The sequence below is a fragment of the Lagopus leucura genome, unplaced genomic scaffold (genome assembly GCF_019238085.1).
Source record: "Lagopus leucura isolate 7727_CA_CO unplaced genomic scaffold, USGS_WTPT01 Super-Scaffold_100012, whole genome shotgun sequence".
Taxonomy (NCBI): domain Eukaryota; kingdom Metazoa; phylum Chordata; class Aves; order Galliformes; family Phasianidae; genus Lagopus; species Lagopus leucura.
In genome coordinates, this window is record NW_024962267.1 from 9608266 (window position 1) to 9632069 (window position 23804).

The 23804-nt window shown below is 37.3% G+C and overlaps 1 protein-coding gene across 1 annotated transcript; it reads right to left on the minus strand.

The window, feature by feature from the left end:
* Window positions 1–390: 390 nt before the first annotated feature.
* DYTN (dystrotelin) lies at window positions 391–23213 on the minus strand. The gene is given in 15 exon segments (XM_042874720.1): window positions 391–633; window positions 4489–4633; window positions 5198–5681; window positions 6922–7081; window positions 8594–8664; window positions 10308–10476; window positions 12030–12175; window positions 14232–14343; window positions 15192–15355; window positions 15697–15768; window positions 16445–16533; window positions 17275–17360; window positions 19133–19334; window positions 21033–21107; window positions 23066–23213. Coding segments are annotated over 14 exon segments (2121 nt in total). The 3' UTR covers window positions 391–633; window positions 4489–4490.
* Between the last annotated feature and the right edge of the window lie 591 nt (window positions 23214–23804).

Sequence of the window (23804 nt, forward strand, 5' to 3'; positions counted from 1 at the left end):
CCACTGCTGTACGTATAGCTGCACACACAAAACAACCACTGCTGAAAGACATCATCTTACTAAAGAAAAGTAGGGGTTTTTTTTTCTATTAAAAATATCTCCCGAAGACTTTGAAGTTTACCAGCAAAAAGCAAAATGAAAGACTTTAATAGGTGTCACCAGCTCCTCTCTTTGCTTTCACAGGGCATTTTTATAGTATTTCCTTAGATTTCTAGTTAGGCAAGTGCTTCATAAAACGTAACATATTCTCCCAAAGTATTTAAACAAAGGAATTCTCATACATGAATTAAAATTGCTTCTTTCTTTTAGCTTGCAAGCTGTTTGTAACCAAGTCAGATTCCTCTGACTTTTATTGATAACTCTCATAGGCAATTTGATATTATTATTATAATAATATATTATTATTATACCACTGATATATTGGATGTATGCAAATACAAAATTCAGCTGTCCAGGGCAGGTCCATTTAGTTGTTCAGTCAAATCTTCTTTCCTTGAGCATATGGCAATGTTTGTTCTTTTCTTCACAAAATATCCAAATCAAAACTCATTTGCAGAAGCATATTAGGTGTTCAGCAACTTGTAGGTTCTAGTAGGAAAACGTGTAAATGAAATCTTGAAATGGCCATTGGACCTGAAGAAAATAAATGTTATTCATCATCCCATTGGATGGAATCCTGATTTTACAAAAGTAGACAGCAAACCTCAAGAAGCCTCCCAAGCTCAGCGGGATTGAATACATGCTTACAGTTGAGCATTCAAAGAATCATGTAAATGTGCAACAGAGAAGTGATCATGACAGTAATGTGAGTACAGGAGCATGGCCCCACCTGCCCCTGCCTGCCGCTGCTGCCTGAAAGAGTGCTCTGCTACCATGTGGGAGGGAGGCAAGGGTATTGTTACAACAGATCCTCTCATTCTACTGTTGTTAATTATCTAAATTATATTAGTGTATCTAAAAGCCCTGTTATGCACAGCTTTCTACTACCACAAGAGAGACCGTCTTCATGCACAGTCCCAAGTTACCAAGACTAGCAACAAAGTACAGTATGGTCCTGGTGCCCAGCCAAGTAGGACTGGAACTATAGTAGAACAGATTCTATCCGTTCTCATATGCTTTCAAGTCTAGAAAACAACAACAACAAAAACAGAATGTAAACAGGTACTGTTAGACTCTGGTCCGTAGCACCCTTTGGGAAAAGGCAAACACATCGAAATTTTATACGTTCCTTCTAAACAAGAGGATCTCTTAGAAAAAGGTTACTGGCAGCTTTCTTCCTCCCTTCAGACAGTAACAGAAATTGAGGAATACCATTCCTGGTCAAGCAGATCTTTAGCTTAAATAACAATACTGTTCTGCTTCAGCAAGTTCTTTTATTAACAGGCTGTATCACCATTTGGCCTTTGAAGAAATGGGCAGGGAAGGATTAATGCGTGCAAGAAAGACTTAAGAGAACAGATGAATCTTAAGCATAGGTCCCACTATAGAGAACATTTGGAAATTGCTGATGTAAAGGAGATGATCTGTGTTATTAATTGTGCTGAAATCAATTAAAAGAAAAGGAAGGAGAATTAAATTTCATGTAAACATGTATGCGATAGAATTCCTACATAAACTCCTACTTCATTTTCTTCTCTCTGAAGGACTCACAAGCTTAATTCTGTTTTATAATCTAGGTCTTATGTCATCCAGATCTCAGTGACTTGGCATAAAATCACAGCTGGATGATGCTGTTTGATTTCTATTCATTTATTATAAACTGGGGCCTCCAAAGTTGGTTGCATTAAGGAAAAGCAAATACAGTGAGGATGAGATGTAAGCAGATTTGCTGTACTGTCTCAAAATGATAACTTAAAGTTGTTTCCTATCCTCTTCCCTGTGAATTTCTTAGCAGATCTTGGCATGACCCAGGATTGTTTCTGCTGGTTCTGCTCCTGACTTCCAGTTCCTCAGTCTGAGTGTGGCAGGAGAAGGGTGGAATGAACATTTATGACTGAGGTTGCTTCACTGTGTGCAGGACTGAGTAACAACAAAATGAAGTCTTGAGACTTTGCCCTTTTCATCTCATAGAGAGCTAGCAAGTAATTAATTGCTTACTGATGTGGAAAATACTTCATTGAGTCTTCACTCACTGCCGCGAAGTGAAAGTTAAATGCTGAGATTCAGGGACATTTCAGAGATATCCATCCATTAGAATTTGTGTTCCATGCCTGTCCCATACTGCATCTGAGCAAACCAGTATTTGTCAGTTGTCAATGTTTCCAAATGGTTTTTATCCATAACCACCTGCTCTGAAGAGTATTTAAAGCCTTGTCAGAAATTGCTGTATATCTTCTCGTAATAGCCAGCTATGCTGTTTGGATTGTTGTTTGCATCTCCTGGCACAGGTATATTGGAAAAGCTACTGATCTGTTTATGCGAGAATATGGAGGTATGCACTTCCTAGCGAACTCTCTGCTATTTGTTTCCTGCTTTCTGGAGTCTTTCTTTGTCAGTTAGTTTATTTACCTTCCATCCTCTTCACTCTTCATTTGCTAGAGACAATCTGTTAGCTACAGTTGCATACTACTCTTTGTTGCTGTAATTCTTGGATGTTTGTGCCATGTGTACTTAAGGCTTTTGCTGACTAAAACTAGCAGCAAAAAACAGGAACGTTCAACACCATCACTACCATCCACAGTACAAGGTCCTTCAAGAAACTAGCTGAGGTGTTACAAACAGAAATGAGATTTTTAGCCATTTTCTAGGCAGCTCCTGTATCTTCGAGATTATGACATATTATGGAAAAAACGATGATAAGGAAATACGTGGAAAATTGTGGTCTGCTGTGCAGCTTTTCTTCAGCACTGCACTTTTAGCATTTTTCTATCACATTAGTCTAAAGTGTTTCATTATACATGAAACTAAGTTTCAGAGTATGCAATTTCCCCCCCCCTTTTTTTTCTTTTTCTCCCAAATTCAATTTCTTTTCTTAGTCATCACAAACCTCCTATAAAAATTACGAGTCTTTTCTCTCTTGAGCTGGTATAATTCAAGTTACTCAACTAAACTCTTTAAAAACATGCAAATTGCTCTTGAACCATGACTGGTTTTGAGCACAGATCTTTAAAATACTTCCATGTACTATCAGTACATCCCGAAGGGATACAGCACAATTCCTATCAAGTAATTAAAACAAGACACATCAAAAACTAAGAGGAAAGAAATGGGCTGAAGAATCACACTTAGTAAATTTGCCATCAGTTCATACAGTCACTTGATAAATAGTTAACAGTTCAAAGAAGGAAAACATCTGATAATAACATTTAGATCTTTAACATTCCCCATCTTCACCCATTATTTTAACCTTCAGAATGGCTGTTAATAAAACAATATGCAATTGTGACACTCCCATCATCACAGATTATACCAGAGTATCTCACTGAAATCACTGGTGTTGTACTGCTGTAAAAACAGGTAGTCAACAAGAAGCGATGAAAGAAAAGAAATGAGTCCTATTATTTTTCTCCTAAGAATGAAGTAAGTTCTTTTCAAGGCTTTCATTTACTCATCACTATAAGAAATTAACCTAGGCTATACTATGAATGGGTCAAAGCAGTATTTCTTTTGTATGATCTATTCCTTTCTCTTCAAACCCCAACCTACTTGTTGCTGAGGCTTAATAGATTCCTTGCAGTTTACGTCAACAGGTGCAATCTACTACCATTGCCAATTGTCTACTTCCACACTTCCACACAGTATTTGTATGTTTACTTACATAGGCAGATGTACTCCTGTATGCCTAAGTGCAGGCTTTGTATATATCTTTAATATTCTGGAAGTTTTAGATTCATACAGTGCTAGCAACCAATTAGAAATGACTTCTCACACATTTTAATGCTGTAGGTAACATTACATCCTTATTAACCATTCTGTATTAGACATTGCATTCTTAATAACTGTTCTATACTAATATAAATACATATATATCAATCCATAGTGGAACAGTTCATCTAGAGCAACTAAATTCCCTTAAACGTTCTAAACTTTTTTTTTTTTCCTTTAAATACGTATTTTTCAATATTTGGAATAATGTAACTATTGAGTCCTGAGATATCTCACAGAAAAGAATTTATTCCTTTCATTTAGACTAAGAAAAAAAATCTTGATAGACAATATATCACTGAAACCATCTGCATCAAGCCATTTTTATCGGAAAAAAAAATGTTTCTGAAACACAATTCATTATCAGTTATATAGCAATGAAAAGAGAGTACAGGACAGGACAGTTGTGAAAGCCAGTGAAGCATTAGTGATGTTGCACTCGTTTTAATCAGTTGCCCTGTATCTACTGTACAGGAGCTAGAAACCATTAACGGATAAGAAATGTTATTCTCTAACACTGTTTATGGTTCCTGGTGAAGTTGTTAAATGCAGAAATCTGTTAGGCTTGGTTACTACAGTGCAACTTCTGAGATATTTTAAAGAGTGTGACATGGCTTTAATTACCTTCAATAGTTCAGTGGAGCTGTAAGGTGAATGCCATTTTCTGTCACTTCCAAGCTGGCAGTTACCTGGTTGATGAGATCAGAGAAGGATCTGCAAACACGTTCAGCTGTAGAGAAGAAATGCTGCTTCAAGGCTGACTGTTGATCTGAAAAGAACAGAAGAACAGGTCTTTCAGAAAACTTGGTTGCTGCCAGAACTCTAACATATCTTCATAAATCTCTAATATAAGACAATTCTGTATAAGCAGCAGCTTTTTCTGTTACTCTCCTCGTTACAACCTCATTATCATAATGAGTGTTGAACAAAGTTTTGCTGTAGTAAGACTATTGATTACAAAAGCATTTTGTACAGCTGAAAGTTTGCCTAGGACTAGAGCAAAAGTTACTGTCAGAGCATTAGTTGACAACAGAAAAGACCTGCAGTGCACCTGATCAGTATAAGTTTGCTCCTCAATTGACTGCAGAGACTGACTTCCTCTTACATGCTTGTTTTAAATTACTCAGGTATTAGGGGCTATAGTCTACCTTAACGGAGTGAGTTCCGCACCTTACAGTACACCTATCCTGCACCTTACAGCTATGCAGTACTTTTATAACAGCAAGGGCAAGATTCTGAGTTTCCTCTGAGAGTTAAATGACTATGAGTGATTTACAGAGAAAATTGGATGAAGGTGAGAAGACAATGTCTAGATAACTAAGAGAAGTCGTACCTGGTTGGGCCTGAAGAGACAACGCATCCATCAATTTCATCACTAGCTGCTGCAGGTCCACTTCATCACAGAACTCCTTCTCATCAGATGGTATCTGTATTGCAGCAGAAGTAACAGCTGTATTCCTTAGGATGCCACTGTCGTAGTTTTCCATCAATTCAGGCAGATATGTTTGATTATCTTTTATTTTTTTGAACTGTCCCATGAAAACTCTGTCACTCTGCAAGGTCACTGACTTCACCAGGTCTTCTGAGAACATGAAGTCCACTGTAGCAGGAGCCTCAGGTGACTCTAAAACCTGTATTCTATTTGCAGAGTTGAGGTGATTCAAAGCTTTCCAATCTGAACTTGTTCTGCAAATGGGTTTTATTTGAACAGGATATAATTCACCCTGCATTTTGCTTTCCTGAAGAACATGATGATCTCTTGGCATCGTATTCTGACACAGTGAAAATGAAGGATGTGCTGTTGACTGTAACATTGTCTACAGTAGAAAAAACATAGAAAATATATAATGAAAATAATTGTTGTTTTTGCGTGTTGGTAAAATAGGTGGGAAAATTCATTCTGAGACAGATTAATATATATATATATATATAATTTCTGGTGTACTTTACCCAATAATTTTTACAAATAAAGTTATTTTCCTGCAGTGAAATAAAACTTTGAGTTTGGATAGATCTATGTGCCATTTTTTCCCACAATTCCAATCTGAGGACATATGCTTTAATGCCATTGAAAATTGAAGAAAATAGTGTTCTAAAGACTAAATTTGCAGGAAAGTCAATCTAAAAGAATTAAACTAGGGGAAAAACCATATATGCAAATTATGCACTTATCAAACACCTCACAACCACCGACATACACAATTCCAAAACTAGGCTAACTTTGGTGCCACAAATCTATTTGGAATTTTCTATACTGCATCAGGATGGCAAACACCATAGCATGAACACTGAACTAACTGTGCATACACCGGGCACCTGACTGCATTTGCGCAGTCAATCCTGCATGTTGTGGACAGGGCAGCGTTACAGCATGCAGTATGGTGGCATGCCAGGTCATATTGGACTCCATGTGCAAGTGCCATAAAGCTGTGCACTGCAGATGTGTCTTGTATTCCTAGATGTTGACTTGAAAAACACTCTAAAAGTTGCATGGCAGAAGATGCCACAAAATGCTGTAGTGTAAAATACGTATGAGTTCCCTGTAACACAGAATCTCTTCAGAACCTCAGAGATAGTTCAAATGAACAAGAGTTAATATAACTGAAAAGAAAAAAAAAAATTTTTCTCTAGGAGGTCTGCATTACATCCCAGTACAAGACAACAATTAGGAATGATAGAACAGAATTTTATTTATTCTGTGTCTATATAGCATTCCTCTCTAAAGGAACAACTGCAATGAAATATCTAATACTTCCTCTGAGAACCATTTTCCCACTCTTATCAGAATTATTTCTCATTATCTTCATTGCAGTATTATCTAAATATCCCAGACATGTCTACCTGTACTAAGTGCTAAATATATTTAGAATGAGAAGAAAATCCCTGCCACAAAGAGCCTACCTGCTCTCTATGAAGGTAAAAACTGGAGCTGACTGAGCAGATAAACAGAGAATGCATGAAATAGACTCAAGGGAAGTGGTCTGCAAGAAAAGCAGTAGTTAGTGTTCGGTAATTGTCCATAGCTGAGAAGATTCTTCATTAATTTTATCACTATACCTTTACTTCTTGCTTCATTTCACACAGCTCCATTTGCAGGATTTCATGGCTTGCTCTCAGGCTTTGGAGTTCTGCCTGTATTTTGAAGCTTCTGTCCTCCTGGCAGTTATGAAGAAATTGCACTCTGTGCTTCCATTTATTCAACTGCTTCTTCATGCACCTTTCAGGGAGACAGGAGTGTGGGAATATTTCTAGATCCATTACACACACACATATTTCCAATCATGGAAAAGCGCAAACACTGTAGAGCAAGCTTTCTTCTACTTGTCAGTTGAGCTTCTGGCTGAGATGACAGCATTTCAGGAACTGGGCTGTACACACAGAATTATCAAGAACAGGAACGTACTGGAGGAAAGATGCAAGCTGAGTGGAAGTGCAGCCAGGACAGAGACTTGCATCTTGGGATTTACCATTCCCATAAAGACAGCTGCAATACAAAGAGCAGTCCCTTTTCTAGGAACAAACCTCTCAGGCAATTCTTAAGGCAAATCTCTGATCTGCAAAAGATTTGCATCCTTTTTCTGTAGGCATCATTAGAAAAAAAGCAGCCTTTCCCTCTCTAATTGAATCCCTTGTTGCGCCTGGCATTCTGTAAAGCTTGTTTAACAATACCAATAGACCCTGTGCAGGCCACTTTCCCTTGAAATGATACTGAGACTTTCCTGATTAGAATCTTCACTCTCTCACACACAGGGAAGATTTAGAAATTACCTACACGGAACACAGCATGTTAAAACTACTACCATATCTCTGGTTTAGAGGTGGGATCTCTAAGGAGTCTGGGCAGAAATACAATTCTGCCTTTCCCATGGCTGAGGTGAAGACAGAGAGAAAAACTGGTTAATGATGCAGTAATAAGCCAACTGCCAAATATTACCCAGACAAAACAGTTATTTATCTCATTTAGTTACATCCAGAAGTTTATCTGATTCATTTTTTTGTGCGCATTCATTGGCTTACACAGACAACAGCAACATCAGCTTCACTGAAAATCATGCACAGTTTGTCAGAATGGGACAAGTTAGATCACCTCAAATTTAATATTACATTTTGGTCCCCTATTAAAGCATTTAATGGGCCTTTACTGTAAATTAATGACTGCTTTTAACTACCTTAGAGTTTGGTTCTACGAGCAGACATAAACATTGTAAACTGGTCTGCAAACAATAACAAAAAACTTCCCATGTGTAATGTAATTCATTCACCTGGTTATGATAAGCTTTAGGTCAAAGGGTTTTTCTTTGCCTGAAACTGTTTTTCCAGTGATCTTCACTTGCAACTTTTGTTGCTGACTTTTTTCATTCATCCTCACTTGAGAGGAATCATTTCAAATCTCAAAATCATTCACTGTATTGCTGTCTTGGTTTTGGCTGGGATAGAGTTAATTTTCTTCCTCCTAGCTGGTACTGTGCTGTGTATTGGATTTAGGAGGTGGTGAGCTGTTGCACTGTGCATCTTTTGTTTTGTATACTATTATTATTTCTCCTTCCTTTTTGTCCTGTTTTACTGTCTTTATTTCAAGCTAGGAGTTGTATGTTTTTTCCGATTCTCTTCTCCATTCCACAGAAGGTGATGGGAAGTGAGTGAACATCTGTGTGGTACCGAGCCATCTAGCAGGTTAAACCACAATTGCCCAGAAATCAGTGGTCACTGAAATACTGTTTTTACCTACCTGCTCTTACTGTGAATACTCCTGATGGAATCATGCATTTTTAACATCTCTGCTTCACAAAATGCAATTGCCTAAAATAAAACACAGAAAAATATCTGTTCATAACTTACCAGCAATAAAATTCTATTTTCTTTGTGAATTGTTATGAACAGGCATGGCAACTGGGGGATTTGACCGGTTCTATGGGTTTATTTGCTACCTTCCTAGTTAACTGACTGCACCCAACAAATACATGAATGTATTTGTGACGGCTGTTAAAATGGACTGACAGATTGCTCAATATAGGACAAATTGTTTGTTATATGACACATGCTGAGTGTTTCAGAATATGTTTTCTCTCCAATCAGAACAAAACCTAATTCTTTGAAAATCCTGAAAAATGAAATATTCTGATTTGGGAACAGTCTCTCCCAAGTCACGCAGCTGCTTTGGGACAAGGAAAAGTAGGAAGACAGACTGGATTTAGAAGGGAGAAACTTCTGGTCTTTGGGTGCAAGTAGTAGCCTCTGGGCCATGCAGAACAGTAGTTCCAGAAGTCATGGAGTCAAATGTTTTCCAAATAAGCTGTTTTAGAGGCATGACATGAGCCGGGCTGGAACCTGGGCAACCAGGTAATTTTGAGACCCATAGTTGGGACCCTAGGACCTTCAAGCTTATGGACTCTTTTAAAAGTTACCTTGCATAGGACTTACAGTATGCATCTTTTTAAGCAATCTGCACTACTGTTGGAAATCAGTATTAAAATACTCTAAAAGAATTCCACCCAAGGGAAAGTTCAACAAGACAGTAATTGCATTTGACAGAGTAGCACTATAGTCGTGTCTCACTGTCTTCAGAAACGACAAGTGTGAACCATCAAAATGACATGCCTAAGCATTATCTGCTCATAATTGCTCCTGTAGACGTGTGCTTGCTGGCATTACATCTCATGCTGGGCAGAGACCTAAAAGACAGTCCTGCTTCAAAAGGACAAGCACAGCAGTAGCAGCCAAGGGAATGACCCGACACATGCAGGGTAGTTCGCAGTTACTGCACTCTTGGCTTGCGGGAAGAACAGAATGAGTAGATGACACAAACTGATTAGAACACAACCCAGTGTTCCATATTTTCCAGGTAAGGGCAGAACTATGAACCTCTCAAATAAATATAGAAACGCAGAACTGCTATGTACTTATTTTTATTTACACTATCCTTTCCACTCCTCTAGTATTGCTTCTGTGCAGGGAACCTGGAAATAGATTGGTGGAAAGCTTTTATGCATGAGCTATTTCAGTTGAAGTGGACACTACTTAATCCTTAAAAAGGGCCCATAATATCCTCTTATATTGCTATAGTGACAAAGGAGGTCTAAGCCTATTAAGAATTAAGATGCCCTTACTCGATGCTTGCAATGTGTGGTTATGATGGCATTTTTTGTTTCACAATAGAGAGAGGGCTCTAGTATTAACTAGTCTTTAACATGCTGCTCTAAGACAATTTGAAAAGAAAAAAGTTAACAAAGCAAATATTTCTACAAATGCTACCAAAAGTCATGGAAGTCAAGGAGTTAGTGACTAATCTTGTTCACTGAGTTTTCAGTTCCCTCATTCTTCACAGAAAGATGAAGCTGTCCATTACATTTCTTTTACATTCATAATTAGAGATCAACTAGATAGTTAACATGGTAGGTCTTCTTTCAAGCTTTAATACTATTACACCTTGATGTCTCACTAACCTGAATTTTTGTCTTGCCTTGCGTCAGTATCTTGCTGTTATTGTCATTCTTGTGCAGCACAGTTCTGTTTTTGGATATAAACTTGGGTGATTCCAGAATAGGGTTGTTCACTGGGAGAGACAGGTTTTCATGTGTAGGGAATGGTGAAGCACTGAGTTCTGCTGGGGGACTGTATACCAACAGAGAAATACTGAGTAGAGAAAAGATCAAGCTTTATATGGTTTTGGTACCCTGAAGGATCAAGATAAAACTGAACTGTGGGCAGAAACAGCTGTGCTACTGACTAAGGAGGAGGTATGGTCCAGCTATATCCACTGGCAGATTTTGGCTGAAAGAATGAAATTTCTTAAAACAAATTCCACTCTTTTAACAGAACCTCAACATCAGATTCTTCTCTCCTTCCATTAGCATCAGAGCAATTTGTTCCTTCTCTTTTTCACATTAGCTAAATATTTTGGGAAATTCAACGATAAAAAGACTGGAAATGGCCAGACATCCTGCTGTGCTGGTTATTCTGGAAAAGCCCAGATACCTATCAGCCACACAGTGACACCTGCAATGACACCTTCAAATGCTTCTTTTTCACTAAATGCAATCCAAGCATAAGGTAAGAAAAAACCCACTGAGAATCACAGAGAAATCTTGATTGCTCACAGAAGGATTAAATGATATTCAAGAATGAGGAAACGTATCACTGCTGAGAAGAAGTGGGGATATATTAACAATGGAAAATGGTTTGCATTTCACCACATTCTGAAGAACAAGCATTGAAATAATATTCTTTATGACAATCATTGTAACTATATACACTACAGTATAGTTCAAGTTTTATAACCAGATCTTTCTCTTTCTTCCCACAAGGATGAAATTATTTTATTATAACTTTTAGAGAGGTGTGATGTTTTTTTCTCTGTTTTGTTCTCACTCTCATTTGCAGAGAACATGAGATGTTGAGAGTTACTAGGTCTTTACACAACAAGCAAGGTGTTTCACCTTTCCTAAGTCTTTGTGCTTATCACATATAATTGTTCTCTTCAGTTTCTAGATTCTATCAACCAAAATCCCAGAGCAAAGAAGGAGTAACTACACAGAAAATCGTAACACAACTTCCAGTGCTCACCATTAACTACTGCAATCTGTGGAAATACAGTAATGAATTTACACATTAACTAAAAGCAGGCAAAATGGAACTGACCTAAAAGAACTGTAATCATAATGCAAAAAATCAGCTACTCTCAACAGCGAGTAATCCCACAGAACTGCTATTCAGTGGGACTTGAGTAGAATGCTACTCAGTGAAAGCACTGTGGGTCACGTGCAGGAAGTATTCACTTAATTTCCAATGAATTTGTCACAGAGGAGATACTTAAAACCCATGCGGTTTTTCCACGACAGGTACTAAATATTTGCAATGCTTGACCTTAGTCTGAGCATTAGATATGGCACGGAAAGAAAGAGATGACATAGGGAAGGAGGGAGGGGAGACACAAACATGTATCTTTCAAGACAACTGGTCATTAGGTTGTCAGCATGGTAATCATGGTTAAGCAACAGAACAATGGGAAAGCAGCAGCTTCCCATTTATGTTTTCAATTTTTTACAGGAAAATCATGACACAGTCTGTCATAACAAAGTCACTTACTTAAAGAACACAATCAAGCAATATCCTACAGCCTGACACTTCATTCAGAGAGAAAAAAATCATTGAAAACAGAAACTCACAGAATCTTTTTGTGAGTATGGAAATGCCTCTCCTCCATTATCTCCAGAACCTTCCTTTCCTGAGCCTCTTTTCTTCTGCAGCAGTCCTGAAACAGGTTGTTTCTGATAGTGCAGAGAAAGTGCTTTGCATTCGCCTTTGCTGACATCTGTTGGGATAAGGGATTACAGAGAAGGGAGTGAATTTTCAAACAGGTGCTGCCCAAAAGTAGGCATAGCCCAAGGCAAAGGCAAGACTTGTGCAAAGTTCCAGCTGTTCAACAACAGCTGAAGAGGTTCATGACTGCTGTGGATGTGGAGCTAGAGAGGATGATGATGCAGGACCACAGGCAAGATCAGCTCCAATTCTTTTATGTAAGCAAAATACCCTGCCTGGGCCAAACCGAAGCAGCCTGGAAATGTTTAATACAGTGTTTGTGAAATGAACAACAAGAATTCTGTCCAATTAGTTCATAAATTCTCTTTTGAACAATAGAAAAAAAGTAATTTTTAAATTGGTACGAAGTTTTAATGTATACAGCCTTCAGTGTTTCACATCCTCCTCTTATGCAGTACAATGAAAACCATACTTGCAATTGTCACAGCAGGTAAAACAACTATGCTACACAACTATAGTATGGCAGGACACGAATCAATTCTTTCCCAGAAAATGACTGGTGCAGAATATTGGGAAAGGCTTAACAGACTGAACAGGAAAACAGAAGAAAACATACAGCATGCATCCCAGTCATTTCTCAATGGTAATATTACCACAAGGTGTCAGCACAGCAAAGAAAAACAATGCTGACACTTCAAATCCATCTCAGCATCCCACACCCTGGTAAAGAAAAAAAGTAAAAATGTAATTGACTGAGAACTGCTAAAAGTAAAATGTATGGGACAAAGGGCTCACTAGCAATACTTACATGTTTCACAAAAAGGGAAGAAATTAAAAATGGAAGAGGGTTGATTTGGATGAGATATTAGGAAGAAATTCTTTACTTTGAGAGCGGTGAGATACTGGAACAGGTTGCACAGAGAGGTTGTGAATGCCCCCTCCCTGGAAGCATTCAAGGCCAGTCTGGATGTGGCTTTGAGCAACCTGGTCTAGAGGGAGGTGTCCCTGCCTATAGCAGGGAGGTTGGAACCAAATCTTAAAGGTCCGTTCTAACACACCCCATTCTACATAACTTGAGAACACCTATTCAGTTGCAATACTGCAGCAACAACATAGGAAAACTTAATGTCATGCAGCCTAAGAGAGAAAGAGGACTTAATTTTAAAGCAAAATTGATTTCACTCACTCACACTAACTCATTCAGAAGTACTACTGTGCATGTGTTCAGGTGGTCTCTCCAGCGTTCACACACCAAGATGTATGTATCCACATGGTATGACTACAGTGACTCACACTGACATTGAGGAAAAGAGATGCCAGTTCTCCTTCAGACTCCTGGGTTACATGCACTGTGCTGTTTTTCAGATGCACCTTTAATTCCTTTAGGAACTCACAGTCGTGATCTTTTGTCACTCCACCTTTGCTCAGTTCTGTGGGTCATGAGGATTTATTTGCTATCTTCTGTCTCTTTGGATGTTTTACCACAAGTCTTGTCCTTTACCTTTACATTATTATCTTCAAATGGCTTTGTCCTTTTTTTCAGGTTGTTTTTTATTTTCCTAATCTGAGCATCCTGAGAAGCTGTGTTTATGGAAGGGCTATGAGCTTGCTGACCAACTAATCTAGGTTGCATCATCTCCTGACTTGGACACATCCCTCCTGCTCTTCCTTCTCATGCTTTGACATTCACACCTTCCCATGCATTCCCCATACACATTCAATTGAATGTCCCTAATAGAAATCTCTGCACGAGGAGATAAGTTGTCATTTGATTGTTCTGTTTTCTCATGGAGCATAAGGAAGGATATTTGGAGGAACTAACATCTCCATATTATTTTTAATGAAGATATTAACCAAACATCTCCCTGGGAAGAGGACTTGCAGTCTGACATTTCATGTCTCTATTCAGTTATTTCGGAACAGAACATTTCTTAAGTTAGAAGTCTTCTTTTTTTTCTTTTCTCTGACTCACTGTTCTCAGATAAATAAATCCTAATGTCTCATAGGTACCATGGCTGACATATACATAATTTTATAATCAGTTTAGCTCAAGAGTGTATTGTCAAATTGTCCATATAAAGAACCAGAACAGGGGAGTAGGACTCTACCTGCACACAGTGTTCCACGACAGGATGTGAACTCTTATGTGGTTTGCTGAGACGGCCAGTGAAAAAGCAGACCTGGCAAAGGTCAAAATTCAGGCACTTCAGACAGCGATACCTGTGAAAGTAAACTAAAGGATTAAGTTACTTCCTTGCAACTGAGAACTTGATGTAAGTGAGCTTGACTGCCAGAAATTCATGTCCCTGCATTCTGAAATGCAGAGAAGCACCTAAGTTAGAATAAAGATTCTCACCAGCATTTTCTGAATAGCAAGAATTATTTTGTTCACATGACAATGGAACAATCTCCAGAATCCAGTCATGATTTTTGGTATTATTAAATTGCTGCAATGAATTTCAGTCCAAAAAAACCACCACAGTTGTTCCAGTATCATTTTTGAAAACGCAGTGACATCTTCACATGTTTCTTTTAGCTTACCTCTATCTGCTGTTCTCACTGAACTGTAATGTAATCACAAAAATTAAAAAAAAAAAAAAAAACACAAACCCTCTGAACTTACTGTTAGTGAGAAGACAGTAACAGCAAAATGCCATTCTATGCATTCTGGTCCAAGGTAATGTCTATTTTTTAATCAGGAGGTATTTTTACTGAGATGAATAAGGTTGTAAGATGGCTAACTTAACTAGACAGTTAATATGCCCAACTGATTATGGGAAAAAGAACTATAAAATGAGATACATAAGCTCAATCTGTGGCTTTACCACTGATCTGCAAGTTTACTTTCCATAAGTGTCCATAATAATGCCTGTGCCAGTGAAATAAAGTGAAACAGGATGGAAGCCTGAGTCAAGCTGGAGCCTGGGATGGTCCTCACTTTCCCACATCTGATTTGTTACGTTCAATGTCTATTGCTTAACATAGTAGTTTAAGCCTGCAGAGTATGCAAACACAATAGCAAAAACTTTCTACATGGATACTATAGATTACAGTAGTTACTGACATACCTGAGGCCTGTAATGGGGAATGTCTTGCAGACTCTACATCTAACATGGTGAGAAACCCTTTCTGTGGCTGATAATCTGTAACATGTAGGGAGCCATTGCAGAAGAGCAGGTCCTGATCTCAGCCAAGACAGGAATTTTTCTTCAACAATTCCTGAATTCAGAACCTGGAAAAAATACACATCTCGAGTTCAGCCATTTACTTGAAAAGAACTAGTGTCTCATCTACAGTTGTTAATATAAGTTCATACATTGGACTCTACTAGCAGGGATTTTTTCACTCATATAAAATACTCTGGGTTTAAAAGGTTTAGAATAAATGTAAGTCTTCGGCTGTATCTTACTGAGCATCTTTTCCATAGATATCACTCCTCTATATTGTGAAAATGACAAACAGCCCTGCTTCTTAAAAGTATATACTGGTATATGTCATATGGTGATGCACTTCCAATCTTAATTTATCATCAACAATCAAAGTAATTTCCCAAGACATCTGAATTTCACTCACCCCCTGGAAACAGTTGTGAGTAGCAATTTCCACACAAGACAAAGTGCAGCCTTCTCCTACAATGGCTGGGATCTGCATTGAGAAGAAAGGCTTAGAAGCACCTCAATAAAAAACAGATCTTCCCATCATGCTCAACTGAGATGGTGACAGCACACAGGTGGCGAAGAGCCTATAGAAATTCCATTTGACATACTCTCCTCAAGAAAAGCTGTTCAGATTCATACCATCAGTGCACAGTTTCAGAGTTCAACAGGTGTCAGAATGATTTGCATCCAGCTCACTTATTCTAATGGATCAATATACTATGTTGCTACATTAGAATACTGAAAGATAGTAGGTTTGAATCTCAGGAGTCATTTTAAGACCCCATTTTTAGCACCAGTTCAGCTGGACATACTTGCATGCTAAGGCATTATTCTGCAATTGCAAGCTATTCTAGTGAGTGCAAGCATCTGAAGATAGAAATTACTTTAGCAACGGCTGCATGCAGCTGTTCCCAGAACCTTTAAGCCCAGGCAAAATGAATACACAGATACCAATGTCAGACATTATTTAGACTAAGAAATAGCTAGAGAATTTGATTATTTTGCCTACTTTGCGTGACAGATCCCTAAGTCCACACGGTGTCCTGCTGACATCAGTCCCATAATATAATCAAACATAAGTAGTATCAACGATACATGTTCTTCTTTCGGATTAGAATTCCTCCTGTGAGACTTGTTACCTAAAAGCACTGCAACAACATTACCTGATTCAAGTCTGTTAGCAGGCTTCTCAGAGCACTACAGGTAATCAAGGCCTTCTTCCCATCAGGAACAGCATAAAACTCAAAGAAAGCTGGAAACAACCAGAGAAAGGAATCCTAACAGGGCTTGAGGAGTCTTCTAGTTACTTATTCTCAAAACATCTGCATGATTATTACAAAGTATCAAGTAAACCTCTGAAAACAACTCTCCTTTAATTGTCAAATCTAGCAAGCACTCAGTGACTGCTGACTATACTTACCTCAACAGGGAAAAGAGAAAACGGAGAATAGCAAATTAAGAATGAAATTAAAGCAATCTCTTATTCTTATAAGTTAAGACTGGAAGGATGGAGGAAACACGAAGCTCATTTTCATGGCTGTAAGAAGCATAGTTAAATATATCCTGTTCAAATTGTGAATTGTCAATTCCAAGTAACTTGAAAGAAAACGCGTAATAAGCAATGGGAGAGTATGAAGCCAATATGCCTCTTGCAGTTCATTTGTTCTCCATTTTGAGCATTTAATTCAGGTGGAAGCCTTTGTGCTTTTGGCTCTAATGAAATTTAAAACAAAGGGTTTCTGTTCTTTTCTGCTAGACAAACAGAACTTGGCCTTCATTACTGAGCTCTGACCATTTTGCAGAGATGAATATGAACACTGATGAGCAAGTACTTTTCTGCATCAGCCTTTTCCTACAACTTAATTTACTTTCTGCATCAGATTTATAATCTTTTAAAGTAAAACAAACAAACAAACAAACAAAAAATATCCAACTTGAGTATTTTCTCAAGATTCAGTATTTTACACAGTATATAAAACTGTACATTTCTCACCTCTGTATTTAGCAAGTAGAGTGTCTCCTGAAAGGGCAATTAGGGCAGCTGCAGCAGATCTAGTTTTGATATAACCTGTTCCAGAGCTAGAAAAATAAAATCAATTACGTTACATACACCAAGAACACAAAACCTGAAACCTCTAAAGAAAAAAAATAGCTATGCTGTAAGATAACTTCAACATTCATATTCTTTTGTATGTACACAGCAGATGTAGCACTGCAGTGATATTCCATGTCTAGGACTCCTTGTGACTGAACGTGACTACAGCGTGCAAGATACCATTCAATCTTAAAACGAAAATACAATATCTCCTTAAAATCTCACATTCTAATTAAAACATAATTTTATTCTTATAATACTCATTCTAAAAGTAATTAATTAATTAATCATCCTCTTTACTTGTAGAAGGCCTTTCCAAGTATGGATGAGAAAGCAGGACTACAATCTGTTTTTTCTACTTTACCATCAGGTAACCTCACTGCAGCCCCAGACATACCCCTGCACCTACCTCTTGGATTAACTTCCTTTAATTTCACTGCAATTCAAATAGAACATGCATAGAATATTCACCACATTGCTGTTTACTGAAACTTACAAGAACATTTTTGTGACAATTATTTTCAAATCTCATGAAGCATACAACCAAAAAACCCTTATAAAAGTTTATGTAAGCATGCAATTAAACAACCACAGAGACATGGCAGAGCACTTGTATGTTCTTGCCTTGAATTACTTTCAATTGGCAGTGGAAAGCAGAGAACAGCAAAGAGAAAACATGTTTTGAAGAAAATTACAAAATGCATTTTCTATCCTATTTATGCAGCTTGTGGAAACAGATTTATAAAAAGATATTACAGCATGAAGAAAGTAATATACCATCCTTGCAAAACAGGAAAAAAAGACCAAAATAGTCCTGTTTAGGAGATTCTTCTAAATAGTTTTCCTGAGGTGATGCTTACAGCAAGAAAATTACAAAACACACTTGATGTTTTTAGCTCTGCTTTGAAATACATCTATTTATTCTTAGACTTTATTGATGTTGGAAGTACAAAAAATTAATAACATGGGATCTTAAATAGTAATAATTGTATGATTAATTCAACACGGAATCTTGTAGAATATCTATATCTTACATTCTCAGTAAAAAGCTTTGCTCTGATGAAAGAGGGAATTAATTTCATCTGTGGTGAGTAAACTCAACAATGAACTAAGCCTTTTATTTTAAATCTGACACTGTAATGAACCAATCCTAAGATTAATTTAGGTCTGATATCCAGAAAACTTCTTTACAGAAAGGTTTGTTAAGCACTGGAATAGGCTCCCCAGGAAGGTGGTTGAGAAACCATCCCTGAATGTGTTTAAAAACCATTTGGATGTGGTGCTCAGGGACATGATTTAGTGGAAGGTTATTAAAGTTAGGGTAGTATGGTTAGGTTCTGGTTGGACTTGATGATCCTTAAGGTCTTTTCCAACCTAAGCAATTCTATGATTCTAATGAATTAATCCATATTGTTTGTGAATAAGCTGGAGAAAAATGAATAATGAGAAATGGCTGGTAAAGTATTTACCTGTGCATATACAAAGGCAAATATGGATTTTTATTCAGAAGTGTACCCTCGCTGTCAAGTGAGTGAGTCTCTCTTTGTACACTGACGTTCACAGAAGGAGCTAGTATAGGCAGGCAGACATCTGGACTTTTTGGAATTATCTTAGTACTGTTTCTCTTCTATTGTTTTGTGCCCCACCTTCCTGTATCTTCAATACACTGTGCACAACTTAAAGAAAATACTACAATCATGGTAGAGTTTAATACAGAAGTGACATAAGATGGATTTATATTTGTGCTCTCTCTCACCTGTCATACATGGCTTCTAGCAGGCTCAATGTGAATTCAGCAGCTCTTGGATCTACCTGGCCTGGCTTTTCTAACCTTGCTCTTTCAAACAGCTCCTTCAGCATTCCAGAGAGCCGCTGCACTTTCAGAGAAATCTCCTTTTCTCTCTGCCTCTGCTCACTTGATACAATGTGCTGAATCAGAGAAACATTGATCAAATCCACTGTGGGAAAACAAAAGAAGAAACAAATGAGGATTCCTGCTTTCTCTTGAGTGGAAGCTGGACCTCTCTTTTTTAATCAGAAGTACCTACTTCAAGTAAGTCTAGACAATTAAGTCTAACACAGCATGTGACTCAAAAAAAGAAACAAACAGGAAAAGATCTCACTGGGTTTAGGGATACAGCACAGCTTGTGAGGCTGTAACAGTAGAACAGCTCAACTAAAATTTTCTGGAGGTAATTTTGAAATAGTTAGGAGGGGAAGGAAAATAACATAATGAACTGCATGCAAATTATAAATGAAAACAGCACAGTGACTGCAACTAAATTGTAGAGCTACATTTCATTATATATATAGAAAGAGAGACTACGAATTCATGCACCATTTTGTATTTCAAAATTAAGTTCCATTAGGACTGTGGAATCAATGTGTACTTTGGAGTGGGGTTTCTTCTCATTCCAGATACAAAGAGAAATAAGATACTTTGTCCAAGAAAGTTGCTAATATGCTATACTATAAAATGTATCATAACTAATACCCAGTGGGAAGAATGAGCTATGGCTGCTTAAAGGACACATCCAGTACAACAGAAGCACGATTAATTAGAATCAATAATGAATGATTGGAGTATATGCATGTACATCTCTCATCACTCTCAAAACAATAAGGCTGCTGAAAAAGGAGAGAAGACCCTAAAATATGTCACCAACTGTCTTTCCAGTGAAGACTGAAAGTATCAGTGTGAGACAGTGGTGAAGCTCCACCTGTGTGCAATTCTGGTCACCAGTGTTAAAGGAAGAGGGTAAGTGGAGTAGTTTCTATGAATGCTGTGGCAACATGGAGGTCTAAGCAATAGAGCTAATGAAAACCAGTGCCTCTGTGAGTTGGTACCTCCATGCTGTGACACAGCACCAGGCAGATTTAGCATGCCAGGGCTGAAATCCAGCCAAATATGTTCACAGAGCGTACTCAAATACACAACCACAAACTAGACATCTTTTGACATTGCCCTAAACATTTGACTTGTAATAACTACATTTTCAGCAACAGATTGTTAACACTGGAAAATTCAAGATTTCCATGTATTCTACCTCAATATGGAATTTAGATCCAGTTATCTCAAAGCAAGCTAGGTGCCCCTGGCTTTGTTCCATTTGCTTGTGCAGAATTATTACTTGAAATGCAAGGAGAATGAGTGCTAGGCTGGGGTTTTCTACCTATCATATTTTGGTTTGTTCTCATTAATACTTACAACATTCGTCATTAATACTTGTAACATTATAATATGTGCACATTATAATATTTATAATGTTGTAGTACAGTAATTCTCATTAATTCTTCTAGTGCCTGTATACACATTTCTGATTATCTATGATTACTTCCAATAATTCAACTCCTACAGATAATATATAGATAAAGATTCATTAATTGCCAGTGATGTCTATATAACAATGTAGATAGAAATAGCACCTTAGTTCTCTCATGCATTTAGAATTTACTAATATACTCCAATGTATATTCAAATAGGGAGAAGACTGATACAAGGAACTATCTAGCTCTTAAGCATTTATAATGCACTTTGAATTTTTCAGGTGGAAAATGAGAGAGGAAAGTAGTGTAATAACTCATGGTGACAGCAACACAGAATTTTTACACATTCCTCTTGCCGTAAAAGCACATAATTTTCTTCATCTACTAACACTGGCACAGACTTTGTAGTGAGCGTAGTTTTAGGGCTGTTCTGTAGACGGAGCTCTGAATGTCACTGAAAGCCTCTGAAAAAAAATAATAGAGTAGATAATTAAAAAACCAAACCAAAACACACACACACACACACATAAACTTGGTCAAAACCCACAACACTTTTTTCAAGGAAAATTCTGACAAATTTTGATAAAAATGAAAGCACTTTTTATTTTTCCCATAGCTTTGTAAGGAAAATCGTCTTACTGCCAGTGGCATGATGAGTTGGAAAAACTGTATTTAACAGACAAAGCACATCTGCTTCTTCAGGAATTAAGTCTGAAAAACGGATATGCAGTACATGTACTTTTAGGTAAGATCATACTGAAACAGTACTTCTAGGCAAAACACATTCTTGATCAGAGTAGAGATGCTTTTCTACATGGAACAGACTGTCAGTCTGTACAGCAGAGTTATTGTTCTGGATGCCTTTTTTTTTTCCAAGCATTAAACAAATTTTCTGCCAAGATCAACATCTGGAACTGTCTTATAAGCAGTTTAGCAGGGCAACTAGCTTTTGATATCTCTGCTTAGTAATTTCACTCAAGTTTCTCAACTAAATCCTATGCCCTTGCATTATTTCAGGTCATCCATTTCACATCACTAAAGCATGACTTTCTGTGTGGAAAGTAAGGGTTTCAGAACTTGACTTACACCTGTTACTTTACACATATCTAGAGCTGCACGACAAAAAAAGAAAAAAAAGAAAAGAAAAAAAAAAAGGTCTTGATCACAAAAGCATAAGCAACAAATAATATGCATAACCGGGCAGGCAGAAATAATTCATTTTACTCTCTATCTGTTTAGTATGGAAATGGGCCAATCTGTGTGCAATGGTTCCACACAAATGTTGCAGACTAATGTTAATAGTCAGCAAATTATGGGCTCTGCTGGTTCCCAGAAGCAGGAGATAGAAATAAGCCCTATCTGCCATACCATCTGTCTACTCCTGCTCTTGTCACATTATGTTTCATGGTACTATTTCAAGATCTAGAGTAGCATGTCATACAGTGTGAAAAATGAGTTTTTACTTCCATGCAGTATCAGTTCTCTTTCTTAGTAATGTGATCCAAAGGTTTTTTGAAAGAAATACTGATTCCCAGAGTTTTCAGTGGACTATTCAGTAAGTCCCAAATGTTTATTTTCTTACTTAGAAACATTAGAAACATACATAATCCATCTTAAATACTTTCCACATGCAAGATGGCTTTCTAAATAAGGAGAATCTGTTTTAACAGCCATTTGCTATAAACTTGTTTTCACTATATCTGTAGTTCAAATTCATTCTGGTAGGCAATATCTAGTATCATAGTAGGGCATTTTGTGTCAGTCAAGCAATAGTTCAGAATTAACTTGCATGAGCATACAAATCAACAGTAAAAATAAATAAATACATAAAACTTTATGTGTATATAAAATATATCAGGCTAATTATTTATGAGAGACTACTTGGCAGAACAATTATACGCGTTTCTCACAGGGACAGAACTTTCCCCTTGGGCAGAAAACCAGCATGCAATCATTCTGCAGAGAGTCAAATTTTAACTCAAGACCCGTAAATGCCTTTTGTTAAGATGCTGACAAAAGAATTCCTGCATGTACAGGACATCTGCAGCTGGTTACTCTTAGTTTTGTATTGTGCACTACTGGCTGTGTAGCAGGTGAAATATCACCTACAATTTTATACTTAAAATGGGAGTGCATAGACATCCTATTCTAGAACATGTGAAAAAAGATTTATATTGTAAATTCAGAAACATAACCCTTGCATGCTTGATCATTCCATGAATCAAGGTGGTAATGGCAGGGAAGGTGCCATGACAGATCTAAAAGAAGGCATGGCAAAACAGCTGTGTAATTTGTCAATTAAGTTTTGTAGCACAGAGATTCTGAGAATTGTGTGACTTCATTACAATTCAGTAGTTTCCTTGTAAACAGATACAGAAACATCTTTCGAGAAAAGTTGGTAACAAATGAGTAAAATCCTTACCCTGCAAGTCTGGATTCATTTTAAGTGGGCAGATGGCATTAGACATTCTATAACGAAACAGATCAAAGTGCAAAATCACATTATTGAGGCATATTGAACCATCCCAATCAAACCTAACAATCTGAAAAAATTACTGAATGCATTTCATAGATGAAGTTAAACAGAATTATATAAAACAACATAGTAGATTCGGTGTCAGGTGTGGAGAAACACCAGAAATTTGCATGATCTCTGCCTGGGATAAAATAGGGGCAACCGCATTAACTGCAAAATTGCATGAAGGAGAAAACTGTTCCCAAAGCAATTGAAGAACAGGAAATGAGATCTTTAACTATTCAGGAGTCCAGCGTTTACATAAAAGAGTACCACATAGTCCACACTGTATGATTTCAAGATAGCTACAGTATACCTTTACACCAGACTGCTCTCGAAATTCAGTGATTGCAATTGCTTGCAAGTCTATATTCTAAAATTTTCAAACCAAAGTGTTCAGGTTAGCTGACAGTATTCCTTCTTTGACCTCAGAAGGAAATGAAAAAGGAAGCTTAAGCATGAATCTGCTCCCAAACATATCCCTGAATGCAAAAGTAGTTGTGTCACTGATGATAACAGAAACAAATTCTCCTGTCAGAACTTATGTCTTTACACTTTAAACTACATTATATTTTTAAACATAATAATATAAATTTGAATTTGGTATAGGAACTATCTGTCAGCTAATGTTACATTTGAAAAACAC